At 47.8% G+C, this 25,267-nt stretch overlaps 1 protein-coding gene across 1 annotated transcript; it reads left to right on the forward strand.

Annotated features, from left to right (window-relative positions):
* LOC129542121 (melatonin receptor type 1B) lies at window positions 1-25,015 on the forward strand. Its single transcript, XM_088834567.1, has 4 exons — window positions 1-223; window positions 16,174-17,059; window positions 22,995-23,004; window positions 24,797-25,015. The coding sequence occupies exons 1-4, from the start codon at window positions 1-3 to the stop codon at window positions 25,013-25,015; spliced, it is 1,338 nt and encodes a 445-aa protein (XP_088690693.1).
* Window positions 25,016-25,267: the final 252 nt, after the last annotated feature.

Below are 25,267 nucleotides of genomic sequence, written 5' to 3' on the forward strand. Positions count from 1 at the left end.
ATGCCGGAGAACCGCTCCTCCGCCGACTGCTGCGAGGCGGGCGGCCGGGCCGAGAGCCCCCGCTGGACTGGCGCGGGCGGCGCGCGGCCCTCCGGGGCGCCCCGGCCTCCCTGGGTGGCGCCCGCGCTGGCCGCGGTGCTCGTCGTCACCACCGCCGTGGACATCGTGGGCAACCTCCTGGTCATCCTCTCGGTGCTTGGCAACCGCAAGCTCCGGAACGCAGGTGAGCGCCGCGCCCGCCGCCGCCCGCCGCCGGGTCTCTGGTCTGACCCTGACCGCGCAGTCGGCCGCCGCGTCTGTCCTCCGCTCCCCGCGCCGCCTTCCCTCCTCTCAACAAGTCCCCGGGTTTGGTCTTGAATTCAAAATTTGGTCGAGTTTGCTGCCTTTCCCCGACGTGTGGCTCTTGCAAACGCACTGGGAAGCACTTGGCGCATTAGTGCCGGCGTGAATCGGGTAAAGTTTTTCTCGCGCACTTTTTGGCCGAGCAGGGAGCTGTGAAAATGCGAGCGTCTGGAAGTCAAAGCTCTCCAAGGCGCTCCAATTTTTGCGGGTCTGGATGGTGCCCCTACCTGGCCACAGGAATCTCATCTTCAACACCTCCCTCCCCGGCCAAGCACTATGGTTCACGCAGCACGTGCTTAGGGAATAATTACTGAGACAGTGAGTAAATTAGTGGAAATGCTTTAGAGAGTTTTGGCCCGATACTTAGCTCCTCATCTTGGTTACAAACAAAAGAGTGCAAAGGCAGCCGTTGACAGCCTCTACTTGTCGGAACTGCATTGTTTTCAAAGAACCCCCGTCTTTAATGAAGACAGGAAATTCGTAGGACTAAACGAAGATTAAAATAATAATTTGGTAAAATAGTGTTGCTATCCTGGGACTATTTCCGCCTTTCAATACACTCTTATTTCAACTTTCTCATATGTAGGTGTGTCGGGGAACAAAACCAGAGGGAGTGAGTCTCTGAACTCTGACCCCGAGGGTCATCAGAGCAAGCTGACCATTCTAGCTTTCAGAGAAGATCAGTGACCCGTTTGTCCATTTGTCGTTTCCCTATTTGGGCCTTAGGGGCAACTCAAATGTTAGAGTGAATTAAAATAAAAAGATAGCAGAAAGCCAATTAGATAACTTAATCATGCTTTTCTAAGGAGGCAGACCATTCAGAAAGGCTATTTCTAGTACATTGTTATAAACACTTTATGTGACCCTGTAACTCCCAAGATTTTTTATCTAAAGAACAAACAAAATAAAAACGTGAGCTTCTATCTGTAATATTGGAAACCACATTTGAAGTAATTGTATGGTGACAGATGGTAACTAGATTTATAGGGATCATTTTGAAATGTAGAGAAGTATTGAATCCCTGTGTTGTACACTAGCAACTAACATTGTTATAGGTTAGTTATACTTCAAAAACAAACTCAGGAAAAGAGGTCAGATTTGTAGACCCAGAGGCAAGAGTTGAGGGCAGAGGAAACTGAATGAAGGCAGTCCAAAGGCACAGATGACCACTTCTAAGATAAATAAGTACTCGGGATGCAGTGTACAGCATGATAAATATAACACTGCTGTATGTCATATGAAAATTGTTGAGAGTATATCCTAAGAGTTCTCATCACAAGGAAATTTTTTTCTCTTTCTTTTTGCATCTATTTGAGATGATGGATGTTCACTAAACTTATTGTGGTAATCATTTCATGGTATATGTAAATCAAATCACCTTGCTTTGCTCCTTAAATATACAGTGCTGGGTCTCAATTACATCTCAATTAAACTGGAAGGAAAGGAAAAGTTAAGCTTTCTAACTCTGTCATTTCAGTAGTGGTGACTTTTATTATCTGCAATAACTTTTTCAAGATATTGTTGGGTCCTTGGAATAGAGGCTTATCTATTAGGAAAGAGCAGGTTAAAATCATTTTGATCATATTGTCTTTTGTAGCAGCCACAAGGATTCATTTCCTGCCCAGGGAAGCAGGGCTTCTCTCCCAGATTAACCAGGTGTTTAGAGGAGCCTTTGTGGGCTTCCTCCCTTGGGTGGGGTGCTGTTTTCTTTGCCTGAAGGAGGCAAGCTTCTTCTCCCCTCCTCCATCCACAGGCGGGCTGGGCTCTTCCGCTCTCCTAGTGAAGTTCACAGAGACCTTATTGATTTGAGAGCATGGCTGGGGTGGGTAATGAGCATGTTAAAACACTGGCACGCCCTGTGTTCATCCTTCCTATGTCTTGGCGAATCTGCTACAGCCCAGCACCATAGAAAAGAATTCAATACCATATCTGTGCGTGAAAGTGACAGTCACTCAGTCGTGTCCGACTCTTTGCAACCCCACGGACTATACAGTCCATGGAATTCTCTAGGCCAGAATACTGGAGTGGGTAGCAATTCCTTTCAGGGGGTCTTCCCATTTTTGACATTTTCCTGCCCCAGTCATGCCACTTAACCAGTTTTTATTTGACCCTTGGCTTTATTGATGATAGTCATGAAAAATCATTTGGCACACTGAGATTTCAAAAGATGCCCGAACACCTACAGCACTTTGAATAGTTAGCACCCCTTCTACTACTCATCAGCTTCCCTGGTAGTTCAGCTGGTAAAGAATTCACCTGCAATGTGGGAGACCTGGGTTTGATCCCTGAGTTGGGAACATCCCCTGGAGAAGGGAAAGGACACCCATTCCAGTATTATTGCCTACAGAATTCCATAGACAAAGGAGCCTGGCAGGTTAGAGTCCATGGGATCACAAAGAGTCAGACATCACTGAGCAATTAACATGCACACACACACACACACACACATATATATATATATAATTTTCATATACAATTTAAAAGAGTTGACACAACTGAGCGACTTTCACTTTCACTACTATTCCTCAGTTTTTCCTCTTACTGAAGAGTTTGGAGTTACTCTAAGAAACATTTATCTTGGACCTTTCAGTAGTTGAGTCTAGTTCTTTAATTCATCGGTATTAAGAAAATAGGGCTGTAATAAAGAGAACATGTATATTTCCAATATCTCAGGCAGGGAGCGCACATTAAAGCCACAGCCGCGTTCTCAGCAAGTGTCATTATCCTCTACTTGACCGTGATAAACTCAATTTCTCTGTCTGGCAGATTCTTGTCGTTAATAACAGCGATGCTCCATAGCAGTGTGGATGGTTAGATTGTCTGCAACTTCTGTGCTCATGCCTTGGGCTAACTTGCTCAGAGATGGCCCTAGAGCAAGGCAGACGGGAAGCGAGGGAGGGTGGGAAGCAGATGCAGAGCACTGCGCCGCTTAGCACTTAGACCGTAAGGCCAGGAGTGTGTTTCGCTCCCTGCCGCGTTTCTGGGAGCCTTACGCATGGCGCGACGCGGGCGGCGCCTCTGCTGCCCCGCGTGTGCTCCCTGGGGACCCTCCGCACCCCAGGCTCTCCTGGAGTGTCTGGGGACTTCTCCCTGTGCCCACCCCTGCCGTCCGTCCCCTGTCCAGGCCTCGCCAACATCCGCCCCTGTATTTTCTCTTTTCCTATACCGCTTTTACAGAACCTTCCTCCATCATGTTCCTTCTCTCTGCTGTGTTTTCAATTTCTGTCTCTTTCCCTTTAGCCCCTCTCCCCACCCCCACACACTGGGGATCCTTTGATTAAAAGAAAAAGTAATCTTTCCTTGGTCTTGTGTGTCCTAACTTCATGACCCCTTTCTCCTTTTCAGCAGACGGCTGACTGTAACGGTTTATATCCATTAATCACTTATTGCTCCCCATTTCCCTGAGCCCCCTGGGTCTGCCTTCCTGGGAGATGTCCTGTGCTGTGTGCCGCTGGGGGCCGCTCCCTCCCGGGACCTTCCATTCCCTCGGCTCATCTGATGCTAGTTCTTGAACCTCCTTCCTCTCTTCAACTTCGAGATACCCGATCCCTGAGAGTCATCACTGGTTCCTTCGTTCCCCAAGTCCTCCTGATTTTGGTCTCATAGTATCTCTACATGCCCCAATTCACACTCTTATCCCCTAAACAAGCCATGTCCGTGGTCCCCAGGCAGCCTTCCCCGCCCCTCCACCCTCCCTGTCACCAAGGCCAGATGCACCCCTGCGTCCAGGGACCACTTCCTGCATCTACAGGATGGGGCCCAGCCCCAGCGCCCCTGGCACAAGCCTGCAGGGCTGGCAGGACTCCCCAGGGTCACAGCCCCGGCTCTCTGCTCCGGCTCACAGAGACAGGAGCTGCTATCACTCCTTCCCAGCCTGTGTTCTCTGATGCTCTTTCTTCATCTCCGGAAGCTCCCCTGCCTCTTTTTGATTAGAGAATATCTCCCTCAAATCCCTTATTACCCTGGTGGTAAGTGGTGTAAAACCCTGAGCTCGGGTTCGATCCCTGGTCAGGGAAGATCCCATATGCTGTAAGGCTCAGCCAAAAATGGAGGCTCCTTCAGGCTGTAAGAATTGCACACCAGCTGCAGACCTCAAGGGCTTCCCTGGTCGCTCAGTTGGTAAAGAATCTGCCTGCAATGCAAGAGACCCAGGTTCAATTCCTGGGTCAGGAAGATCTGCTAGAGAAGGGATAGGCTACTCTCTCCAGTATTCTTGGGCTTCCCAAGTGGCTCAGATGGTAAAGAATTTGCCTGCAATGCAGGAGACCCTGGTTTGATCCCTGGGTTGGGAAGATCCCCTGGAGAAGGAAAATGCTATCTACTGCAGTATTCTGGCCTGGAGAATTCCATGGACTCTATAGCCCATGGGGTCGCAAAGAGTTGGACACATCTGAGCCACTTGCACTTTCTTTTTGCAGACCTCAAAATCAAATTTGACTAGGAAAAAAAGTTGCCAACATAGAGGTAGACTGTCTTCTCCCAAGACACTAGCTCAACCCCCTTCCTCAGCCCTCCTGCCGGTTGTTGGCCTTATAGTTAATATCATAAAAGGTGTGGTTACTGTCTCCCCCCACGACCCCGCCCAGCCCACACAGCATGTCCCTTGCAGTACTGCTCTGAGTTTTTTCTCTCCCCACCAGACTGTGAAATCATTGAGAGCAGAGACTTTTTTTCCATTTCTGAAACTTAATCTAGGTCTGCTGAAACAAATTGAAATGGACAAAATACCAAGAAAGCAGTGAGACAGAAGGTATTAATTTTGCTTCATGAGGTGAGGTATACTCAGCATCACTCACGCCATCAGTACGGATCTCAGGGAACTGAATTGCCGTGAGCACTAAAAGCCCAGAGTACATCTCATTCTTGTCCTCAAAAGCTGACTGGCACCTTCTCTAGAGTGCACTGACCCCTTTTGTTCCTGTGTGGCCAACAGGCTCCCTAAAATTGTACCCCAGTGGCTCCTTAGGGAGTTTTTAAAATTTTTATTGGTGTATGTTGTTGTTGTTCAGTCACTAAGGTGTGTCTGGCTCTTTGTGCCCCCATGGACTGCAACACTCCAGGCTTCTCTGTCCTTCACTATCTCCCACAGTTTGCTCAAACCCATGTCCATCGCATCGGTGATGCCATGCAAACATCTCATGCTCTGTCGTCTCCTTCTCCTCCCGCCTTCAATCTTTCCCAGCATCAGGGTCTTCTCCAAAGTCAGCTCTTCACATCAGGTGGCCGAAGTATTGGAGTTTCAGCTTCAACATCAGTCCTTCCAATGAATATTCAGGACTGGTTTATTTTGGAATGGACTGGTTTGATCTCCTTTCAGTCCAAAGGACTCTCAAGAGTCTTCTCCAACTATTTGAATATAGTCAATTTACAATTAACTAGAAAACGCACTGGTCATAGCAAACAGCCTCTTCCAACAACACAAGAGAAGACTTTACACATGGACATCACCAGATGGTCAACACCAAAATCAGATTGATTATATTCTTTGCAGCCAAAGATGGAGAAGCTCTATACAGTTAGCAAAAACAAATCCAGGATCTGACTGTGGCTCAGATCATGAACTCCTTATTGCCAAATTCAGACTTAAATTGAAGAAAGTAGGAAAACCACTAGACCATTCAGATGTGACCTAAATCAAATTCCTTACAGTGGAAGGGAGAAATATATTTAAGGGACTAGATCTGATAGAGTGCCTGATGAACTATGGATGGAAGTTCATGACATCGTACAGGAGACAGGGGTCAAGATTATGCCCATGGAAAAGAAATGCAAAAAAGCAAAATGGCTGTCTAGGGAAGCCTTAAAAATAGCTGTGAAAAGAAGAGAAGCAAAAAGCAAAGGAGAAAAGGAAAGATATAAGCATCTGAATACAGAGTTCCAAAGAATAGCAAGGAGAGATAAGAAAGCCTTCCTCAGTGATCAATGCAAAGAAATAGAGGAAAACAATAGAAAGGGAAAGACTAGAGATCTCTTCAAGAAAATTAGAGATACCAAGGGAACATTTCATGCAAAGATGGACACAATAAAATACAGAAGTTTGTATGGACCTAACAGAAGCAGAAGATATTAAGAAAAGGAGGCAAGAATGCACAGAAGAACTATACAAAAAAGATCTTCACGACCAAGATAATCACGATGGTGTGATCACTCACCTAGAGCCAGACATCCTGGAATGTGAAGTCAAGTGGGCCTTAGAAAGCATCACTACAAACAAAGCTGGTGGAGCTGATGGAATTCCAGTTGAGCTATTACAAATCCTGAAAGATGATGCTGTGAAAGTGCTGCACTCAATATGCCAGCAAATTCGGAAAACTCAGCAGTGGCCACAGGACTAGAAAAGGGCAGTTTTCATCCCAATCCCAAAGAAACCAATGCCAAAGAATGCTCAAACAACCACACAATTGCACTCATCTCACACGCTAGTAAAGTCATGCTCAACATTCTCCAAGCCAGACTTCAGCAATACGTGAACTGTGAACTTCCAGATGTTCAACAGGTTTTAGAAAAGGCAGAGGAACCAGAGATCAAATTGCCAACATCTGCTGAATCATGGAAAAAGCAAGAGAGTTCCAGAAAAACATCTATTTGGCTTTATTGACTATGCCGAAGTCTTTGACTGTGTGGATCACAATAAACTGTGGAACATTCTGAAACAGATGGGAATACCAGACCCCCTGACCTGCCTCTTGAGAAACCTGTATGCAGGTCAGGAAGCAACAGTTAGCACTGGACATGGAACAACCGACTGGTTCCAAATAGGAAAAGGAGTGGGTCAAGGCTGTTTATTGTCACCCTGCTTATTTAACTTCTATGCAGAGTACATCATGAGGAACGCTGGGCTGGAAGAAGCACAAGCTGGAATCAAGATTGCTGGGAGAAGTATCAAAAACCTCAGATATGCAGATGACACCACCCTTATGGCAGAAAGTGATGAGGAACCAAAAAGCTTCTTGATGAAAATGAAAGAGGAGAGTGAAAAAGTTGGCTTAAAGCTCAACATTCAGAAAACTAAGATCATGACATCTGGTCCTATCACTTCATGGGAAATAGATGGAGAAACAGTGGAAACAGTGTCAGACTTTATTTTGGGGGGCTCCAAAATCACTGTGGATGCTGATTGCAGCCAGGAAATTAAAAGACGCTTACTCCTTGGAAGGAAAGTTATGACCAACCTAGATAGAATATTAAAAAGCAGAGACATTACTTTGCCAACAAAGGTCTGTCTAGTCAAGGCTATGGTTTTTCCAGTGGTCATGTATGGATGTGAGAGTTGGACTGTGAAGAAAGCTGATCGCCGAAGAATTGATGCTTTCAAACTGTGGTGTTGGAGAAGACTCTTGAGAGTCCCTTGGACTGCAAGGAGATCCAACCAGTCCATCCTAAAGGAGATCAGTCCTGGGTGTTCATTAGAAGGACTGATGCTAAAGCTGAAACTCCAATACTTTGGCCACCTCATTGGAAGAGTTGACTCACTGGAAAAGACTCTGATGCTGGGAGGGATTGGGGGCAGGAGCAGAAGGGGATGACAGAGGATGGGATGGCTGGATGGCATCACCAACTTGATGGACATGAGTTTGAGTGAACTCCGGGAGTTGGTGATGGACAGGGAGGCCTGGTGTTCTGTGATTCATGGGGTCGCAAAGAGTCGGACACAACTGAGTGACTGAACTGAACTCAACTGAATTTACAATGTTGTGTTAGTTTCAGGGGGAGAGCAAAGTGAGTCAATTATACATATATATGCATTCACTCTTTTTGAGATGCTTTCCTATCTACGCCATTAGAGTACTGAGTAGTATCCCCCGTGCTCTGCAGCAGGTTCTTACCAGTTTTCTGTTTTATATATCGTAATGTGTATATGCCTCTTGCCCCTTCTGACTTGAGGCTACTCACTGTAAACCACCTATAAAACTGAGCCTCCTGTCATTACCCTCCACCATCCAGACTGTCAGCCACACAGAAAGGAGCTGAGAGAAACGAGTCCTTACTGTAATGCAGAGATAGTCTCTGTCAGCTAGTGGAAGGCACCATGGCATCCATGGTTCTTGGCCCACCGGCACTGGGGCCATAAGTTTCCCAGGTGATGATCAGGAGTCACTGCTTGACAATGGATTCTTGTTCTGCAGGTGGATCAAGAGGCTGTTGGGCAGGTGTTGTTAGTGAGCAGAGGTATGGCCATACCTAGGGCATTCCTGTGATTTGTAAGAAGGATGTGGAATATCTGACGTTGGGATTACCCAGAAAGACGCGGAGCATTTGCTGAACACCCAGGTCCTTGTCTGGAATCCACTCCGTCGCTTGGGCATCCAGCAGTGTGCAGGGTCTGCATCATCTCTCACCCAGAACCACGGACTGCACTGCAGACTTCCTGGGGGGGATTTCAGCCTGGCCCTGTTGGCATCCCCAGTTAGCTTAGAGCAGATCCTGAACTGAGGAGGTAAATGGTGATTTATTTACACGTCACAGGCTGACCCTGAGCTAAAGCTTCTGAAGGGCCTAGAGGAAATGTTTAATGGGCCCACAGCCCCCGCCCTCCAGGCATTACCAGGTAAGTGGCCCCACCTCAGCCAGGCTTTTTCCACCACCAGGCACTCCTGGAGACATCCCTTGGTGGCAAGCATCTTCTGAGCTGCTGAGCCTTCAGGCTTTGGAGGGCTTCTTATCAGCTGAAAACCAACGTGCGCTGCATTAGACTCCTTCTCTGATGTTGCCTGAGCCTTCCAACTCACATTTTAGCTCTAAGTATTTTCTCTTTACTGAGCAAAAATGAAGCATTTTAAATCTCTTAATTATGTCTTTTAGCCAAATAGCCAGAAAGCTCATAATCCTTGTTAATTCCCCCATTTGAGTTCTCAGTATTCCTGAGTGTGAACATTTTCATGTTAGACTGCCTTTTTTTCCTCCCCACAAAGTTCGGAGTCTGTATTTAGCGTGATATGCTGCAAAACTCAGAAAATCCTGATGCCCCGTTAGGTCTTACAATTTAAGATACTTTTGGCTAAAAGAGGAAAAATTAGGGTGTTCCATCCCGGTTCTGAGGGAGTTTACACTTTAGAAGCAATGTCCTAACTTCACTGTTCTCCTCCTACAGGACTTCTCACATCTTATCTCCCAGGGAGCCTAGTCCAACATTATGAGCCTCTTTCTTGTTCTTTGTAATATTATGATAATATGACATAATAATATAAATAATAATAATGCAGGTGATAATAATATAAAAATCCCAATAATAGGTAATAGCTGTTGGAGAAGACTCTTGAGAGACCCTTGGGCTACAAGGAGATCCAACCAGTCCATCCTAAAGGAGATCAGTCCTGGGTGTTCATTGGAAGGACTGATGCTAAAGCTGAAACTCCAATACTTTGGCCACCTCATTGGAAGAGTTGACTCACTGGAAAAGACTCTGATGCTGGGAGGGATTGGGGGCAGGAGGAGAAGGGGACAATGGAGAATGAGATGGCTGGATGGCATCACCGATTCGATGGACATGAGTTTGAGTGAACTCCAGGAGTTGGTGATGGACAGGGAGGCCTGGCGTGCTGTGATTCATGGGGTCGCAAAGAGTCAGACACGACTGAGCGACTGAACTGAACTGAACTGAAGATTGTTATATGTAGGCTTAGCAGATGCAAACTATTATATATAGAATGGATAAGCAACAAGGCCTTCCTGTATAGCGCAGAGAACTATGTTCAGTATCCTACGATTAAGCCATAATGAAGAGGAATATAAGAAAAGTAAGTGTATACATGTATAACTCAATCACTTTGCTGTACAGCAGAAATCAACACAACGCTGTAAATCAGCGCATCATTGTAAATAAAAAGAAACACTACTGTGTGCTTATTATGTGTCAGATAGAATAGAAGCCTCTCTCATTTAAAAAAGAAAAAAATCTTCCGCAGTCTCTCAAAGGATAGCCCTTTCCAAGCACCAGTTCATTCCTCTCCTTCTTTTGAAGGGAAAGCACATCAGGAGGGTGGCCTCCCTCCAGCACTCAGCAGGCTCGCCCTCGCTCACATCCCTGCTGGTCTCCTAGCTGGCAGGTGAGAGGGCACTGTTTTGCATTTTCTCAGGCTCGTGATGACCTAAACCTCTACACCCTTAATCCCTTTGGCATTTCTTTCTCCTGATTTCCTCTTGTGTCTCTTCTTGTTGTTTTTTCCTCCCCTCTTTCTCTGTTCACATATTCTGGGTGCTAATGTCTTGATCTGTAAAATGGAATCAGCTGATCCATCACACAATCAGCCTGAAAGGATTCCTGTGAAACACAATTGAGTCAGGTAGTGTGAACGCATGTTATAAACAGTAAGGTGCATGCCAATTGTTTTCTTGTTGTTTTGTGTGTTAGTGGCTCTGTCACATCCGACTCTTTGTGACCCCATGGACCGTAGCCCACCAGACTCCTCTGTCCGTGGGATTCTCCAGGCAAGAGTACTGGAGTGGGTTGCCATTCCCTTCTCCAGAGGATCTTTCCAACTCAGGGGTTGAACCCGGGTCTCCTACATCGTAGGCAGATTCTTTACCATCCGAGCCACCAGGGAAGCCTTCTTGTTAGAACGAAGTGTAATTAAAGTAATAAAATGCTTCCATAAGAGTTTCCAAGCAATGCTTTTATGGTTATGGTATAAGATTTTGTGGTAAGCATCTTATAGAACTTCCCAGGTGGCTGAGTGGTAAAGAATCCACCTCCCAAGCAGAAGACGCAGGTTTGATCCTGATCCCTGGGTTAGGAAGATCCCCTTAAGAAGGAAATGGCAACCCACTCCAGTGTTCTTGCCTGGAGAATTCCATGGACAGAGGAGGCTGGTGGGCTACAGTCCGTGGGGTCACACAGAGTCAGACACGACTGTGCCACTGAGCACAGCAAAGCAATAAGCATTTTAGTTACTTATTTAAGTTGATTCTTGTGCTTTTAAATATATTCTAAGTGGTTAAAATATCTCATCTTATTTTTGCGTACGCTATTTGCTTGCTAAGTGTAAGTTAAAATTATGTTAGATTTCAACTGAGCCCTTGTATGATTTACCCACATTTTCATAAATAATGTGATTTTGGAAGAAAACAATGTCCACCCTCAAAGAATTTGGGGATTAATTAGGAGCTCTGTTTGTTGTTCAGTCGCTAAGTTGTGTCTGACTTTTTTTTTTGACCCCATGGACTGTAGACTGCCAGGCTCCTTTGTCCATCGGATTTTCCCAGGCAAGAATACTAGAGTGGGTTGCCATGCCCTCTTTGAGGGAGTCTTCCCAGCCCAGGGATCAAACCTGGGTGTCCTGCACTGGTAGGCGGGTTCTTTAACACTGAGCCACCAGGGAAGCCAAAGTAGGAGCTTATGTTAATATGAAAGGACATTTCTTTAGTATTTGTGAAGAAGTCTCATTTTTAATAAATTACCAATTCAGTTATTTCAAATGCCTATCCCTGAATATAACTAATAAAAATACCTCACATTTGTTTGAAGATTATTATTATTTCTTAAATCCTTTCCCATGTAAAATCCCATTTGAGGTAAATAGCCATCCTGGGATGGAGGCAGGCCTGAAAGAAGGGCCTTTGTGATTTTTGGCTGATCCCTTGGCTGGTCGTGCTTGACCAGCCCTATCCCCACCCCACTGCCCACTGCTCTCAGCCCCAGGATAACTCAACTCTTCCCCAGTGTTCTCACCCCCTCATGCTGGTCTCCTGCCCAGCTCTCCCTACACAGAAAGGCAGTTTCTGTGTCTCTTTCCCCAACAGCACTGTGGGCATCTCAATGGCAGGGGCATGTCTTTCAGCCATCACTGTGCCCTACCCAAGCATGATAGGCGCTCAATGGACACAGCACACGTTTGGGTAAGTGAACCATGGAGGAAGACTGCAAGGCGCGGGAAGTTTAACCTTGTTGGAAAGGATTACAGAGATGATAGTGTTAACTTCCCCATCATAATACTCGCAGCATCTCACTAGAAAATGTATTTCATTCATTTATGTGGCTGTGCCGGGCCTTAGTTGCAGCACGCCAGGCCTTTGTCGTGGCGTGTGGGGTCATTAGTTGCCGCATGCAGGATTTTTTTATTTACAGCATGCACAATCTAGTTCCCTGACCGGGATCAAACCTGGCCGCTCTGCATGGTGACCACTAGATCACCAGGGGAGTCCCATCACATCTCACTTTCATTTCCTTGTCACCTGTATGAGGCCATGAGGTTTGTAAGAGAAGATGCATCGTTCTTGCTTCCCACACTACCCTCAGCCCCAGCATAGTCAGAGCATGTGGCTGAGCCACCGGGAAGCCCACAGTCACAGCCAGTACCCAGTAAATACTCAGCAGTATTTGTTGAGCAAATGAGTCCATGACTATCTATTTCTGCATTGCTGCTTTTAGCTCAAACAGCAGAGAAAATTTAAAACCAACAGATTCTTCTTAGAAAATAGAGTGGGCACAGGGCAGAATTCTGATAAAGACCAGATAGCTCAACATCTGCTGGCTCTCTCCTGGGTTAACACATCCCCACTGAGGACTAGATTTCCTGAAAAAGGGAAAGTAGGCTGAGAGGGAGGGGACTGTGGAGGCTGTGTATGTGGAGGGATGTGCTTTGTGTATGAATACTGGGAGGAGTTCCATCCATATTAATACAAAACCCTGTTGTGAAGGTCTGTCTCCACTAATATGCCCTGTCTGATGGAGGCTGATGGAAATAAGTAATGCCAAGGCTTGGGAGGTAAATGGTCATTAGAGGCCTGTGCCTGGGGTGATGAGCAGCACTGTGTGTCCTGCTTGATTTCTCACCTGTCTGCGGAAAATGGGGATGGAGAGTTCAGCCTCCCCTTGACTCTCATCTAGACAGGACCTGGCTTCTTACAGATGGGAAACATGGCAAGAATTTTATTCCTCTAATTTGGAATATTGTCAAGAAAGTCTGGAGACGATAGGATGTCTGGGCAGATGGATCTACAGCAGGAACTGGTTGATTTCAGCCTTTTAGGAACAGCCGGAGTAATGGGGAAGAGTAATTGAATCACTTTCCACGTGGAGCTGAATGTGTTCTACGCACTGTTTACAAGCTGTTTGCCGCCTCTGGGGCATTATTCTGGGCTGGGCCACGTTAACACCGCAGAGCTGGACTTGCCTCCTGAGAAACAGTGGGCTGGGCCGCACCTGCTCCCAGCCGCTCGTGCCTTTGTCCGCCTGTGATTGCAAGAGCCGGAGGCTCCTTTGCCACCCTGTCAGGAGGCCGTGGGCCCTGCGGAGGCCAGCATCCCCACGTTGGAAAGAAGGGATTTTCTTCACAGAAATAGCCATGCCATGTATGTCTGAGGAGAGGGAAAAAGGGCTCCAAAAATAAAGAATGGATCCGACAAAGCAACTCACAGAGAAAAGAAGTTCAGGGACTGACTCGGTCAAGTTAAAAAGTCACAGCACTGAGATTACCCCAGGTCACTCCAGCTTCCAGTGACCTCTTCCAAATGTCAGAACAATAGTTAATTTCTTTCTTTTTTTTTTTTTTTTTTGAGGAGTCTCTATACTGTGTTCCACAATGGCGGCATCAATTTACATTCCCACCAACAGTGTATTAAGGTTCTATTCCCTTTTTGCTACATCCTCACCCACATTTATTATTTGTGTTCTTTTGGGTCATAGCCATTCTGATCAGTGTCAGGTGATATCTCACTGTGGTTTTGATTTGTATTTCTCTGATGATTACTGATGCTGAGCATCTTTTCATAAGCCTGTTGGCCATCTGTGTGTCTTCCTTGAAAAAACATCTATTTAGGTCTTCTGCTTATTTTTTGATGACGTTATTTTTTCTTTGATATTTTTTATGAGCTATTTGCATTTTGGATATTAACCCCTTATAGGACATACCATTTGCAAATGTTTTCTCAGATTCAACAGACTGTCCATCAGTTCAGTTCAGTTCAGTCACTCAGTCGTGTCCAACTCTTTGCGACCCCATGTACTGCAGCATACCAGGCCTCCCTGTCCATCACCAACTCCCGGAGTTCACTCAAATTCATATCCATCAAGTCAGTGATGCCATCCAGCCATCTCATTCTCTGTCGTCCCCTTCTCCTCCTACCCCCAATCCCTCCCAGCATCAGAGTCTTTTCCAGTGAGTCAACTCGTCGCATGAGGTGGCCAAAGTATTGGAGTTTCAGCTTTAGCATCAGTCCTTCCAATGAACACCCAGGACTGATCTCCTTTAGAATGGACTGGTTGGATCTCCTTGCAGTCCAAGGGACTCTCAAGAGTCTTCTCCAACACCACAGTTCAAAAGCATCAATTCTTCAGTGCTCAGCTTTCTTCACAGTCCAACTCACATAATAACCTTAAATGGAGTATAATCTATAAAAATACTGAATCACTATGTTGTATGCCTGAAACTAATACAACATTGTAAATCAACTATAATCATTCCTGAGTCATCTGGCAACAAATTTGAAAGAGGTAATCCCTCGCTCTCTGAGACCAAGTAAGGTCTAAGTAGTAATCAGAAGGGCTTCTCAAGTGGTGCTAGAGGTAAAGAACCTGCCTGCCGGTGTGGGATACATAAGAGACACTGGTTCAATCCCCGAGTCAGGAAGAACCCCTGGTTGAGGGCATGGCAACCCACTCCAGTATTCGTGCCTGGAGAATCCCATGGACAGAGGAGCCTGGTGGGTTACAGTCCATGGGGTCACACAGAGTCGGACATGACTGAGGCGACTTAGCATGCATATATGCACAGTGGAATCAGAAACTGAAATCTACCAGTGGAGACAGAGAACAAGGCTGAGAATTAAATTAAAAAGCAGGAGATTCCCCCACACCCCAAGCAGGTCCTGAGATGTGCATTTCTTGTCTCTAGTACCAGCGTGAAAGAATTTGAGGGGGATTTTCTCCCATTAACTAAACAGATTCCTGAGATAGTAGAACAGGAAGGAATCTCACAGTTTACCCTAAGGCAGGGTTTTCCTCCACCATCCAACCTGTACTTGAAAATCTCAAGAGACAGGGAAGCTCACTGCCTGGAAGCACTTCCAAATGTCCAAATGAGCTCCTTTCTATTCAGTTATACCCTGTTTCCCTCAGACCCTTCTCTGGTGGCTCAGATGGCAAAGAGTCTGCCTGCAATGCAGGAGACCTGTGTTTGATTTCTGGGTCAGGAAAATCCCCTGGAACAGGGCTTGGCAACCCACTCCAGTATCCGTGCCTGGAGAATTCCATGGACAGAGGAGCCTGGAGGGCTACAGTCCGTGGGGTTGCAAAGAGTCGGACACAACTGAGTGACTAACACTTTTCTCTCAGATCCTAACATAGCTCTGGACTCAGGAACAGTTGGGTCCTGAGAACTCCCAGGAAACTAACAAATGTCTTTTCAGTTGTTTCTGAGTGAGGTGACCTCAAGCATCTGAGGTTAAAATAGGCATTTTAAGAAGCCTGCTTGTGAGTCTTCCAGCTTCCCCAGGAGTCTTCTCTGAGGTGGGGTGACAATGTGTATCTGGACAGGGAGGACTTTCTCTACTTTGTGGATCTGTCTGTGGCTAGAGTTACAGAATCTGCTTTACCTGAGGGTCTGACTTGGGGGCACTCCCAGCTGAGTGGCTCTGAGTCCCCTTTTCCCAACCCCTTGGGATCAGACCACAGCCTGGCATTTCTGATCGCTGTGCCTTTGGGTCCTTTCCATCGGCCAGGTGCTTTGGACCCCTGAGGTGGTCACCTCAGCCTCTGCAGGGTCCCCCCAGATGCCTAGTGGCGGTGGTGCATCGGTGTCCTAAGAGAGTCCCCCTGGGAGGGTCAGTGGCTATAATATTGTAGAGGATGGAGATCGGGGGTCTCATCCTGACTCTGCCTGTTTCCTGCTCCAGGTAACCTGTTCTTGGTGAGTCTGGCGTTCGCTGACCTGGCCGTAGCCTTGTACCCCTATCCGCTGACCCTCGTGGCCATCTTCCACGATGGCTGGGCCCTGGGGGAGGCGCACTGCAAGGCCAGCGCCTTCGTGATGGGCCTGAGCGTGGTGGGCTCCGTCTTCAACATCACCGCCATCGCCGTCGACCGCTACTGCTACGTCTGCCGCAGCGTGACCTACCACCGCCTCTGCCGCCGCCGGCACGCCGCGCTCTACGTCGGCCTCGTCTGGCTGCTCACCCTGCTGGTGCTGCTGCCCAACTTCTTCGTGGGGTCCCTGGAGTACGACCCGCGCGTCTACTCGTGCACTTTCGCGCAGACGGCCAGCGCCGGGTACACGGCGGCCGTGGTGCTCGTGCACTTCCTGCTGCCCGTGGCCGTCGTGTGCTTCTGCTACCTGCACATCTGGCTGCTGGTGCTGCGTGCCCGCAGGAAGGTCAAGGAGGAGAGCGGGCCGCGCCCGGGGTCCGGGCGCATGCGGAGCTTTCTGAGCATGTTCGTGGTCTTTGTGATCTTCGCCATCTGCTGGGCGCCGCTGAACTGCATCGGCCTCGCCGTGGCCATTGACCCCGAAGAAGTGGCTCCCCGGGTCCCAGAGGGGCTGTTCGTCTCTAGCTACTTCCTGGCCTATTTCAACAGATGCCTGAATGCCATCGTCTACGGGCTCCTGAACCAGAACTTCCGCAGGGAATACAAGAAGATCCTCTCTGCCCTGTGGAACCCGCGGCGCTGCCTGCAGGACTCTTCCAGGGGCAGCCAGGCTGAGGGCCCGGGCAGCCAGCCTACCCCCGCTGATAGCGCCCGTGCCCCTGTGCAGGCAGATAATCTCCCACCTGATGCCCGGCCGTCGACGCACTCAGGAAATGATGGGAGAGAATCCGCTCCTCGGGGGAGGTCAGCCGCCAGCCAGAGGACAGCGCGCGGCTGCTGGCCCTTCACCCTGTGGACGAGAAGCCCCTCAGCACCCTGGGGTCAGGCGGTCAGGGACCCCTGAAGGTCCTGGAGGCTGCGTCCCGGCGAGCACATCGGGCCCGGCCCGCCCACAGGCCGGGTGCGCCGGGACCTGGTCCCGGAGGGGCGAGGAAGGAGCTGAAGGCAGAAAGGCCTGGGGTGCAAGAGGTGGCCTCCTCCCCACCGCTGCCCTCCTGCTCGGGCTTCCTGCTGCTTTCGCACCTTCCCCTGAGGGCCTGCAGGGGTCCAGGGCTCCTCTGTGAGCGAGGCCGGAAGGGGAAGCTCTGCAGGGCTGGACCGGGGGCCACTCTGCAGGCGCTGCTCAAAGGACAGCGTCCTGCACCTCACCCCCACCAGGATCTTCCCTACACACACGTGTGTGTGTGTGCGCAGACCCACATACACCACATCACACACACCCTTATATACACTGCACACCCCACTCACACCACACTACAGACATACCACACACACACACCCCCCTATACACACTGTACACCACACTACAGACATACTACACACACACCCCTATACACACTGTACACCACACTACAGACATACTACACACACACACCCCTATACACACTGTACACCCACTCACACCACCCTGCAGATATACCACACACACACACCCCTATATACACTGTACACACCACTCACACCACACTACAGACATACCACACACATACAGCCCTATATACACTGTACACCCCACTCACACCACACTACAGACATACCACACACACACACACAGAGCCCTATATACCCTGTACACACCACTCACACCACACTACAGACATACCACACACACACACATACAGCCCTATATACCCTGTACACCCCACTCACACCACCCTGCAGATATACCACACACACACACCCCTATACACACTGTACACCCACTCACACCACCCTGCAGATATACCACACACACACACCCCTATACACACTGTACACCCCACTCACACCACCCTGCAGACATACCACACACACACCCCTATACACACTGTACACCCCACTCACACCACCCTGCAGACATACCACACACACACACACACCTCTATACACACTGTACACCCCACTCACACCACCCTGCAGATATACCACACACACACACACCCCTATATACGCTGTATACATCACTCACACCACACTACAGACATACCACACACACACACCCCTATACACACTGTACACCCCACTCACACCACCCTGCAGACATACCACACACACACACACAGCCCTGTATACACTGTACACCCCACTCACACCACCCTGCAGACATACCACACACACACACACACACCTCTATACACACTGTACACCCCACTGACACCACCCTGCAGATATACCACACACACACACCCCTATAAACACTGTACACCCCACTCACACCACCCTGCAGATATACCACACACACACACCCCTATAAACACTGTACACCCCACTCACACCACCCTGCAGACATACCACACACACACACACACACCCCTATACACACTGTACACCCCACTCACACCACCCTGAAGATATACCACACACTGCTGCTGCTGCTGCTAAGTCACTTCAGTCGTGTCCGACTTTCTGTGACCCCATAGACGGCAGCCCACCAGGCTCCCCTGTCCCTGGGATTCTCCAGGCAAGAACACTGGAGTGGGTTGCCATTTCCTTCTCCATACACACACCCCTATATACACTGTACACCCCACTCACACCACCCTGCAGACATACCACACACACATACACACAGCCCTATATACACTGCACACGCCACTCAGACCACACTACAGACATACTACACACACACACCCCATATACAGTGTAGACACCACTCAGACCACACTACAGACATACTACACACACACACCCCATATACAGTGTAGACACCACTCAGACCACACTACAGACATACTACACACACACACCCCATATACAGTGTAGACACCACTCAGACCACACTACAGACATACTACACACACACACCCCATATACAGTGTAGACACCACTCAGACCACACTACAGACATACTACACACACACACACCCCTATATACACTGTAGACACCACTCACACCACACTACAGACATACTGCGCGCGCACGCGCACAAACACACACCCCTCAGGCGTCTGGAGTAGAGTCTGCCCAGCTTTCTTTCCTGGTCCCACCCTGTTCAAGCTGTGTGACTTGCTTGTGTGATTGGCAGACCCCTACCCTCCATTTTCCTCAGTTGCTCCCCTGTAAACGGAGACCGTGCCACCGCCTGCCCCCTCAGGGCTGTGTGAGGGGTTTCTGGGATGACACAGCCCAAGAGTGAGGACGTGACTGGCACTCGGTCATCATTCCCTCATCATTGTTCTAACTGCGGAGAGTGAAGGGTAACCTGGAAGGAGAGAAGCAGTGGCCCGTGAAGACGGGTGGAGGGAACAGGATGGGAAGGTGTGTGTGGCCGTGGGGGCACCTCTTCCCCAGGGCCTTCCTCAGCCTGTGTATTCTCAGGGATTGTCCCCCAAAACTTAGCAGCATTGGGACTTTATTCCTGAACGTTTGGTAAGCATATTTAAACATTTGACATTTCTAATGTTTAGGGACATTTAGTCGTCACTGTTGCTGCTAGAGGGCTTCCCAGTTGGTGCTGGTGGTAAAGAACCAGCTGCCAATGCAGGAGACACGGGAGATGTGGGTTTGATCTCTGGGTCGGGAGGATCCGCTGGAGGAGGGCATGGAAACCCACTCCGGGATTCTTGTCTGGAGAATCCCGTGAACAGAGGAGTCTGGCGGGCTATAGTCCATGGGGTCACAAAGAGTCGGACATGACTGAGCAACTAACACACTGAGCCTAGTCACTGGGTCACCTGGAAACTTGGGGGCTCCAAGTGCTGGGTATGTGTTATCTTGTTTAATTCTTAAAACTCCTTAAAAAGATATTATCCATGCTTGTAAAGAAGAGACTTTAAGTGGTGATGTGATTTCCCAAGCTCACAGAGCTTGTTGAGTTCAAAGCTAGGTGTGGAGCCTGGGGCTCTTGGTTTGTTTTTTGTTTTTTTTTGGTTGGTTGGTTGGTTTGACCTGGAAGGTTGTTAAACAGATTTTGACTGTGCAGGTCTTGGGAATGGTCTGGGAATCTGTTGCTGACCCTGGTGGCCTTTAACCAGACTGCTCAAAATGTAGGTGTTCCAGGTTTTGTGACTGAAAGGTTGGGATTCAACTGCCCAGTGTGGAGAGTCCCGCCCGGGAAGGCCTCCCAGTCCAGACATCAGACAGAGACACACAGGAACTCTAAGGCCTCTCCCAGGGCTGCAGACACTTTCCCCAGCTCTGAGCAGAGCCTGCGCTGACCGGGCCTGGCATGTGCTTGCTTTCTGCTCCCCCTGCCTCCTCCCCCCAGGCACCAACTACAGGGCTTGGCTAGTCACTCCTGATGTGAAGGCAATGGGATGTTCCCCACCTTCTCCTCTTATCCTGTATCATTTCGTTCTGGGTTGAGTGTGTGACACAGCTCAGGCTCAATAAATATGATTGAAGGAATAAAAGCTCGCTTCAGCTTGCTGGGCCCACAGATGTCACCTGGCTTGCCAGGTTTCAGCTCTGACAGTCCACTAACTGGGACCTTTTTTTTTCCCCACAGGTTTTGGTGATGATCCAGGAGCTGAGAGAATGGAGGGATATGGGAAAACCCAGGGCATCAGGCATGTACATACTCATGTGGGATGGCTTCTCGCTGTGGACTCTGATTTTAAATAAAGATCATTATGATTTTGCTGCAATAGTGTGGGAATTTTGTTCACCCTCTGCCTTTTTGATGCTGGACAACCTGGTCAAAGGTACCACTTTGATACCTTCGCTCCCATTTGTGTTAGTTTGCTGGGGCTGGCATGAGGAGGTACCACAGAGCAGGTGTCTTCATCCCAAGAAAACCCTGATCCTACGTTCAAAATGTTTGAGGCCGGTGTTGAGCAGAATCTAAGGAAAGATGAAAGACTAGACTTGGGAAACTAGAGGTTCGAGTGAGGCAGCCCCCACTGCATGCAGATGTGCACTGGAAGCCTGGCAGAACAGGTGGGCCCTTTTCTGAGCATTGTTGGGTTTTATTTCTATTTTAACTGCTCTTTTCACAAAATAGCTAGCATACCAAGAAATAAAAAATATGAGACACTCAAAAAGGAATGGAGATTCAACCCCTGGACAAGAACAGAGTCATCACAGAAGGAGCACTAGAGATGGTGCAAATGTTGGAACTAGAAAGTAAGGACTTTAAAATACCTGAAAAAATACAGGTGTTATGTAGAATTAAGTAAGTCAGAAAGAGAAAAACATATATTAATGCATTAGATGTGGAATCTAGAAAAGTGGTACAGATAAATTTATTTGCAGAGCAGGAATAGAGAGACAAATACATGGATACCAAGCAGGGAAAGTGAGGTGCAATGAATTGGGAGATTGGGATTGGCATGTATACACTGTGTGCATGCGTGTGTGTTAAATTGCTTCAGCGGTGTCTGACTCTTTGCAATCCTATGAACTGTAGCCCTCCAGGCTCCTCTGTCCATGGGGATTCTCCAGGCGAGAATGCTGGAGTGGGTTGCCATGCCCTCCTCCAGGGGATCTTCCTGACCCAGGGATCAAACCTGTGTCTCTTATGTCTCCTGGACTGGCAGGCAGGTTCTTTACCACTAGCGCTACCTGGGAAGCTATATATATATACACTATAGACTATGTATAAAATAGAAACTATACATACCATGTAAAAACAGAAGGCTAAAGAGCACTGACTGTATACGATGGAGAACTCTACTTAATGCTCTGTGACCTAAATGGGAAGGAAATCCAAGGAAGAGGAGATTTATGTATACGAGTGACTGATTCACCTTGCTGTACAGCAGAAATTAGCATGACATTGTAAATCAACTATATACCAAAAAAAAATTAAATAACTGGAAAATCATGGGTCAAGATGTGGTAGAAAAGGTGGATAATGTGTGTGAAAAGGGACTTTTAGCACATAAATGAAAATTGTGTTTAAAAATGGGAATGTTGAAATAAAAATGTGATAACAGAGATGAAAAGTTTATCTGTAAGGCTTAACAGGTGCCTGGACAGAGTGGAGTAAAGGAAACAGAACAAAATTGGCACAGGAAAGAGGGGTGTGGAAGAAATCTGGAGAAAGACAAGTGCCATCTCCAAAGAGTCCTCTTCTAGTGGAGCCACACAGAAAGCAATCACTTCAGCAGCAAATGATTATAAGACTCGTGAAGTGTTGTCTCCCAGGGAACTTTGCCTGAACCTAGGTGTTCAGGGTTTTTACTGGGGCTCAGGCATATAGCCACCCTGTGCTTAGCATGGATCAAAATTCTGGATTCCCCAAAAGGAAGCTGGTGTTCATCACGAGAAACACTATTTGTATAAATAATTTCGGTACAAAGAGTCCCTCTTTCTGTTATCAAATGGTGAGAAAAATCCAAGTGTACAGGTGGGAGCCAAGGACCAACCTCACAGACCTTTCTAAGGATGGTGGTCTCAGACCACCATATTAACCCTTTTTTCAAGGTTGTATATTGTCACCTTGCTTATTTAATTAATATGCAGAGTACATCATGAGGAACGCTGAGCTGGAAGAAGCACAAGCTGGAATCAAGATTGCTGGGAGAAATATCAATAACCTCAGATATGCAGATGACACTACCCTTATGGCAGAAAGTGAAGAGGAACTCAAAAGCCTCTTGATGAAAGTGAAAGAGGAGAGTGAAAAGGTTGGCTTGAAGCTCAACATTCAGAAAACAAAGATCATGGCATCTGGTCCCATCACTTCATGGGAAATAGATGGGGAAACAGTGGAAACAGTGTCAGACTTTGTTTTTTTGGGCTCCAAAATCACTGCAGATGCTGATTGCAGCCATGAAATTAAAAGACGCTTGCTCCTTGGAAGGAAAGTTATGACCAACCTGGATAGTATATTAAAAAGCAGAGACATTACTTTGCCAACCAAGGTCCGTCTAGTCAAGGCAATGGTTTTTCCCGTGGTCATGTATGGATGTGAGAGTTGGACTGTGAAGAAGGCTGATCGCTGAAGAATCGATGCTTTTGAACTGTGGTGTTGGAGAAGACTCCTGAGAGTCCCTTATACTGCAAGGAGATCCAACCAGTCCATTCTAAGGGAGATCAATCCTGGATGTTCATTGGAGGGACTGATGCTAAAGCTGAAACTGCAATACTTTGCCCACCTCATGCGACTAGTTGACTCACTGGAAAAGACCCTGATGCTGGGAAAGGTTGAGGGCGGGAGGAGAAGGGGACGACCGAGAATGAGATGGCTGGATGGCATCACCGACTCTGTGGACATGAGTTTGAGTGTACTCCGGGAGTTGGTGATGGACAGGGAGGCCTGGTGTGCTGTGATTCATGGGGTCGCGGAGAGTCGGACACGACTGAGCGACTGAACTGAACTGAACTGAATGCATTCCTTAATGGCGAGTTAGCTACATATGTCTTAAAATCCATGGGTCAAAGAAAAATCACAAAGGAAATAAAATAATTTGTACTGAATCATTATGTAAAAGTAAAGCATCAGAATTTGATTTAGTACTGTTTTTGGTGCCACTTATATTTCAGTTGAAGATGCCAGCACTGGGCCCTGCACATGACCAGGGCACAACAACCTCATTCTAAAAGTGCTTTTAAAGATTTCCAAAAGTTTTAAGTAGAACAAGTCAAAGGGAATATAAAATCCTTATTTCTTTTTTCACTTTAGGCAAAAGTCTAAAAGTCAGATCTCTGTTAAAGTTCTAAATTGCATTTGGCTTTACAAAATCGACTTTTTCTGGTTCTTTTCAAAGTCATTGATTCTTTGTAGTCTCTTTTGTAATCTTTACACACAAATACACACTTGAGGGCCACACATCAAAACATATCAGCTTAGGTGTTCTGGGGTTGTTCTTTCCTGTTGTTAAGCTGTCCTTCTTATTTCTGTCTTTGGTACCTTTGGTTTGGTGTGTTGAGATATTTACCTATAATCCCCTTATTATGGCTGAGATGGTCAAGAATCTGCCTGCAATGCGGGAGACCTAGTTTTATTCCCTGGGTCAGGAAGGTCCACTGGAGAAGGGCATGGCAACCCACGCCAGTGTTCTTGCCTGGAGAATCCCATGGACAGAGGAGCCTGGTGGGCTACAGTCCATGGGGTCACAAAGAGTCAGACATGACTTAGGGACTAACAGTTTCACTTTCACTTTTCACTCCCCCTGTTATAAAGCCACTTAGAAATGCGGCCCAGGCACTTGGTGGGTGCCTGTGGATGGGGCGGGGATCCTACCTGAGTAGAACTCAGGCTGGGATGAGCTGCTGGAGGAAAACAGGTGGCAGCACAGCACCGGCATCTGGACACGGTCCTTGCTATGCATAGCTCCCTTGTATCCTAGGAAAGATTGGGCTAAACAGACGAGGACTGGTGGAGCTGACACAGTTGTGACGGAAGTAAGATAGCATAGGAGGGTGTAGAACCCTGAGAGAAAAATCACCAAAAGTGCGTGGGAGGATCCGACACCACGGGGCCTGCATGCTGGGGACGGGGACACAAAGGAGCCGCTGCCGGGCCTTTTTAGCCTCGTTGTGTCCTCAGCAGGCTGTGGGCATCTTAGGACTCGAGCCAGGTTAGAGGAGTGGAAGCAGACATGCCCGTCGCTCCTGCCGCATTTCGCTGCTGTCTGAGGGTGCCCACTACTCCTTCTCCTTCTCTCTACACCGTCACCATAACAACCACATCCTGTGACAAGGGGCAGCGCTGGCATCAGGAGCGAGAGAAGAAGCAAGCCTGCCCAGTGACCCCCATCGGGCTTAGCCTCAGATTCCCAGTCTAATTCTCCTCCCGTCAGCTTTCAATCTCTGGAGATGGATGATGTCTACTTGTGAGTTACCGAACTCTCCAGGAGAGGTAAGGACCAGTTCAGGGGTGTTTCTTTCATTCTCTCCAAATATTAAGTGATGAATTGATATTAAATGAATATGAAATACAAATTTGGGTAAAGACGAAGGTGAACATTTCTAAAACAAAAGGAAATGCATTTGTTCTTTCTCAATCCGTAAGAAAATGCAGACAGACAGTGGGTTGT

The sequence above is a fragment of the Moschus berezovskii genome, unplaced genomic scaffold, assembly GCF_049115385.1.
Source record: "Moschus berezovskii isolate FMDL1 unplaced genomic scaffold, NW_MosBer_1.0 29, whole genome shotgun sequence".
Classification (NCBI taxonomy): domain Eukaryota; kingdom Metazoa; phylum Chordata; class Mammalia; order Artiodactyla; family Moschidae; genus Moschus; species Moschus berezovskii.

Excerpts from the sequence above, each read along its gene's own strand:
- LOC129542121 (XM_088834567.1), top strand. The coding sequence starts at position 1 with ATGCCGGAGAACCGCTCCTCCGCCGACTGCTGCGAGGCGGGCGGCCGG. Across the intron at positions 224-16,173 it reads CCGCAAGCTCCGGAACGCAG|GTAACCTGTTCTTGGTGAGT; the intron begins GTGAGCGCCGCG and ends TTCCTGCTCCAG.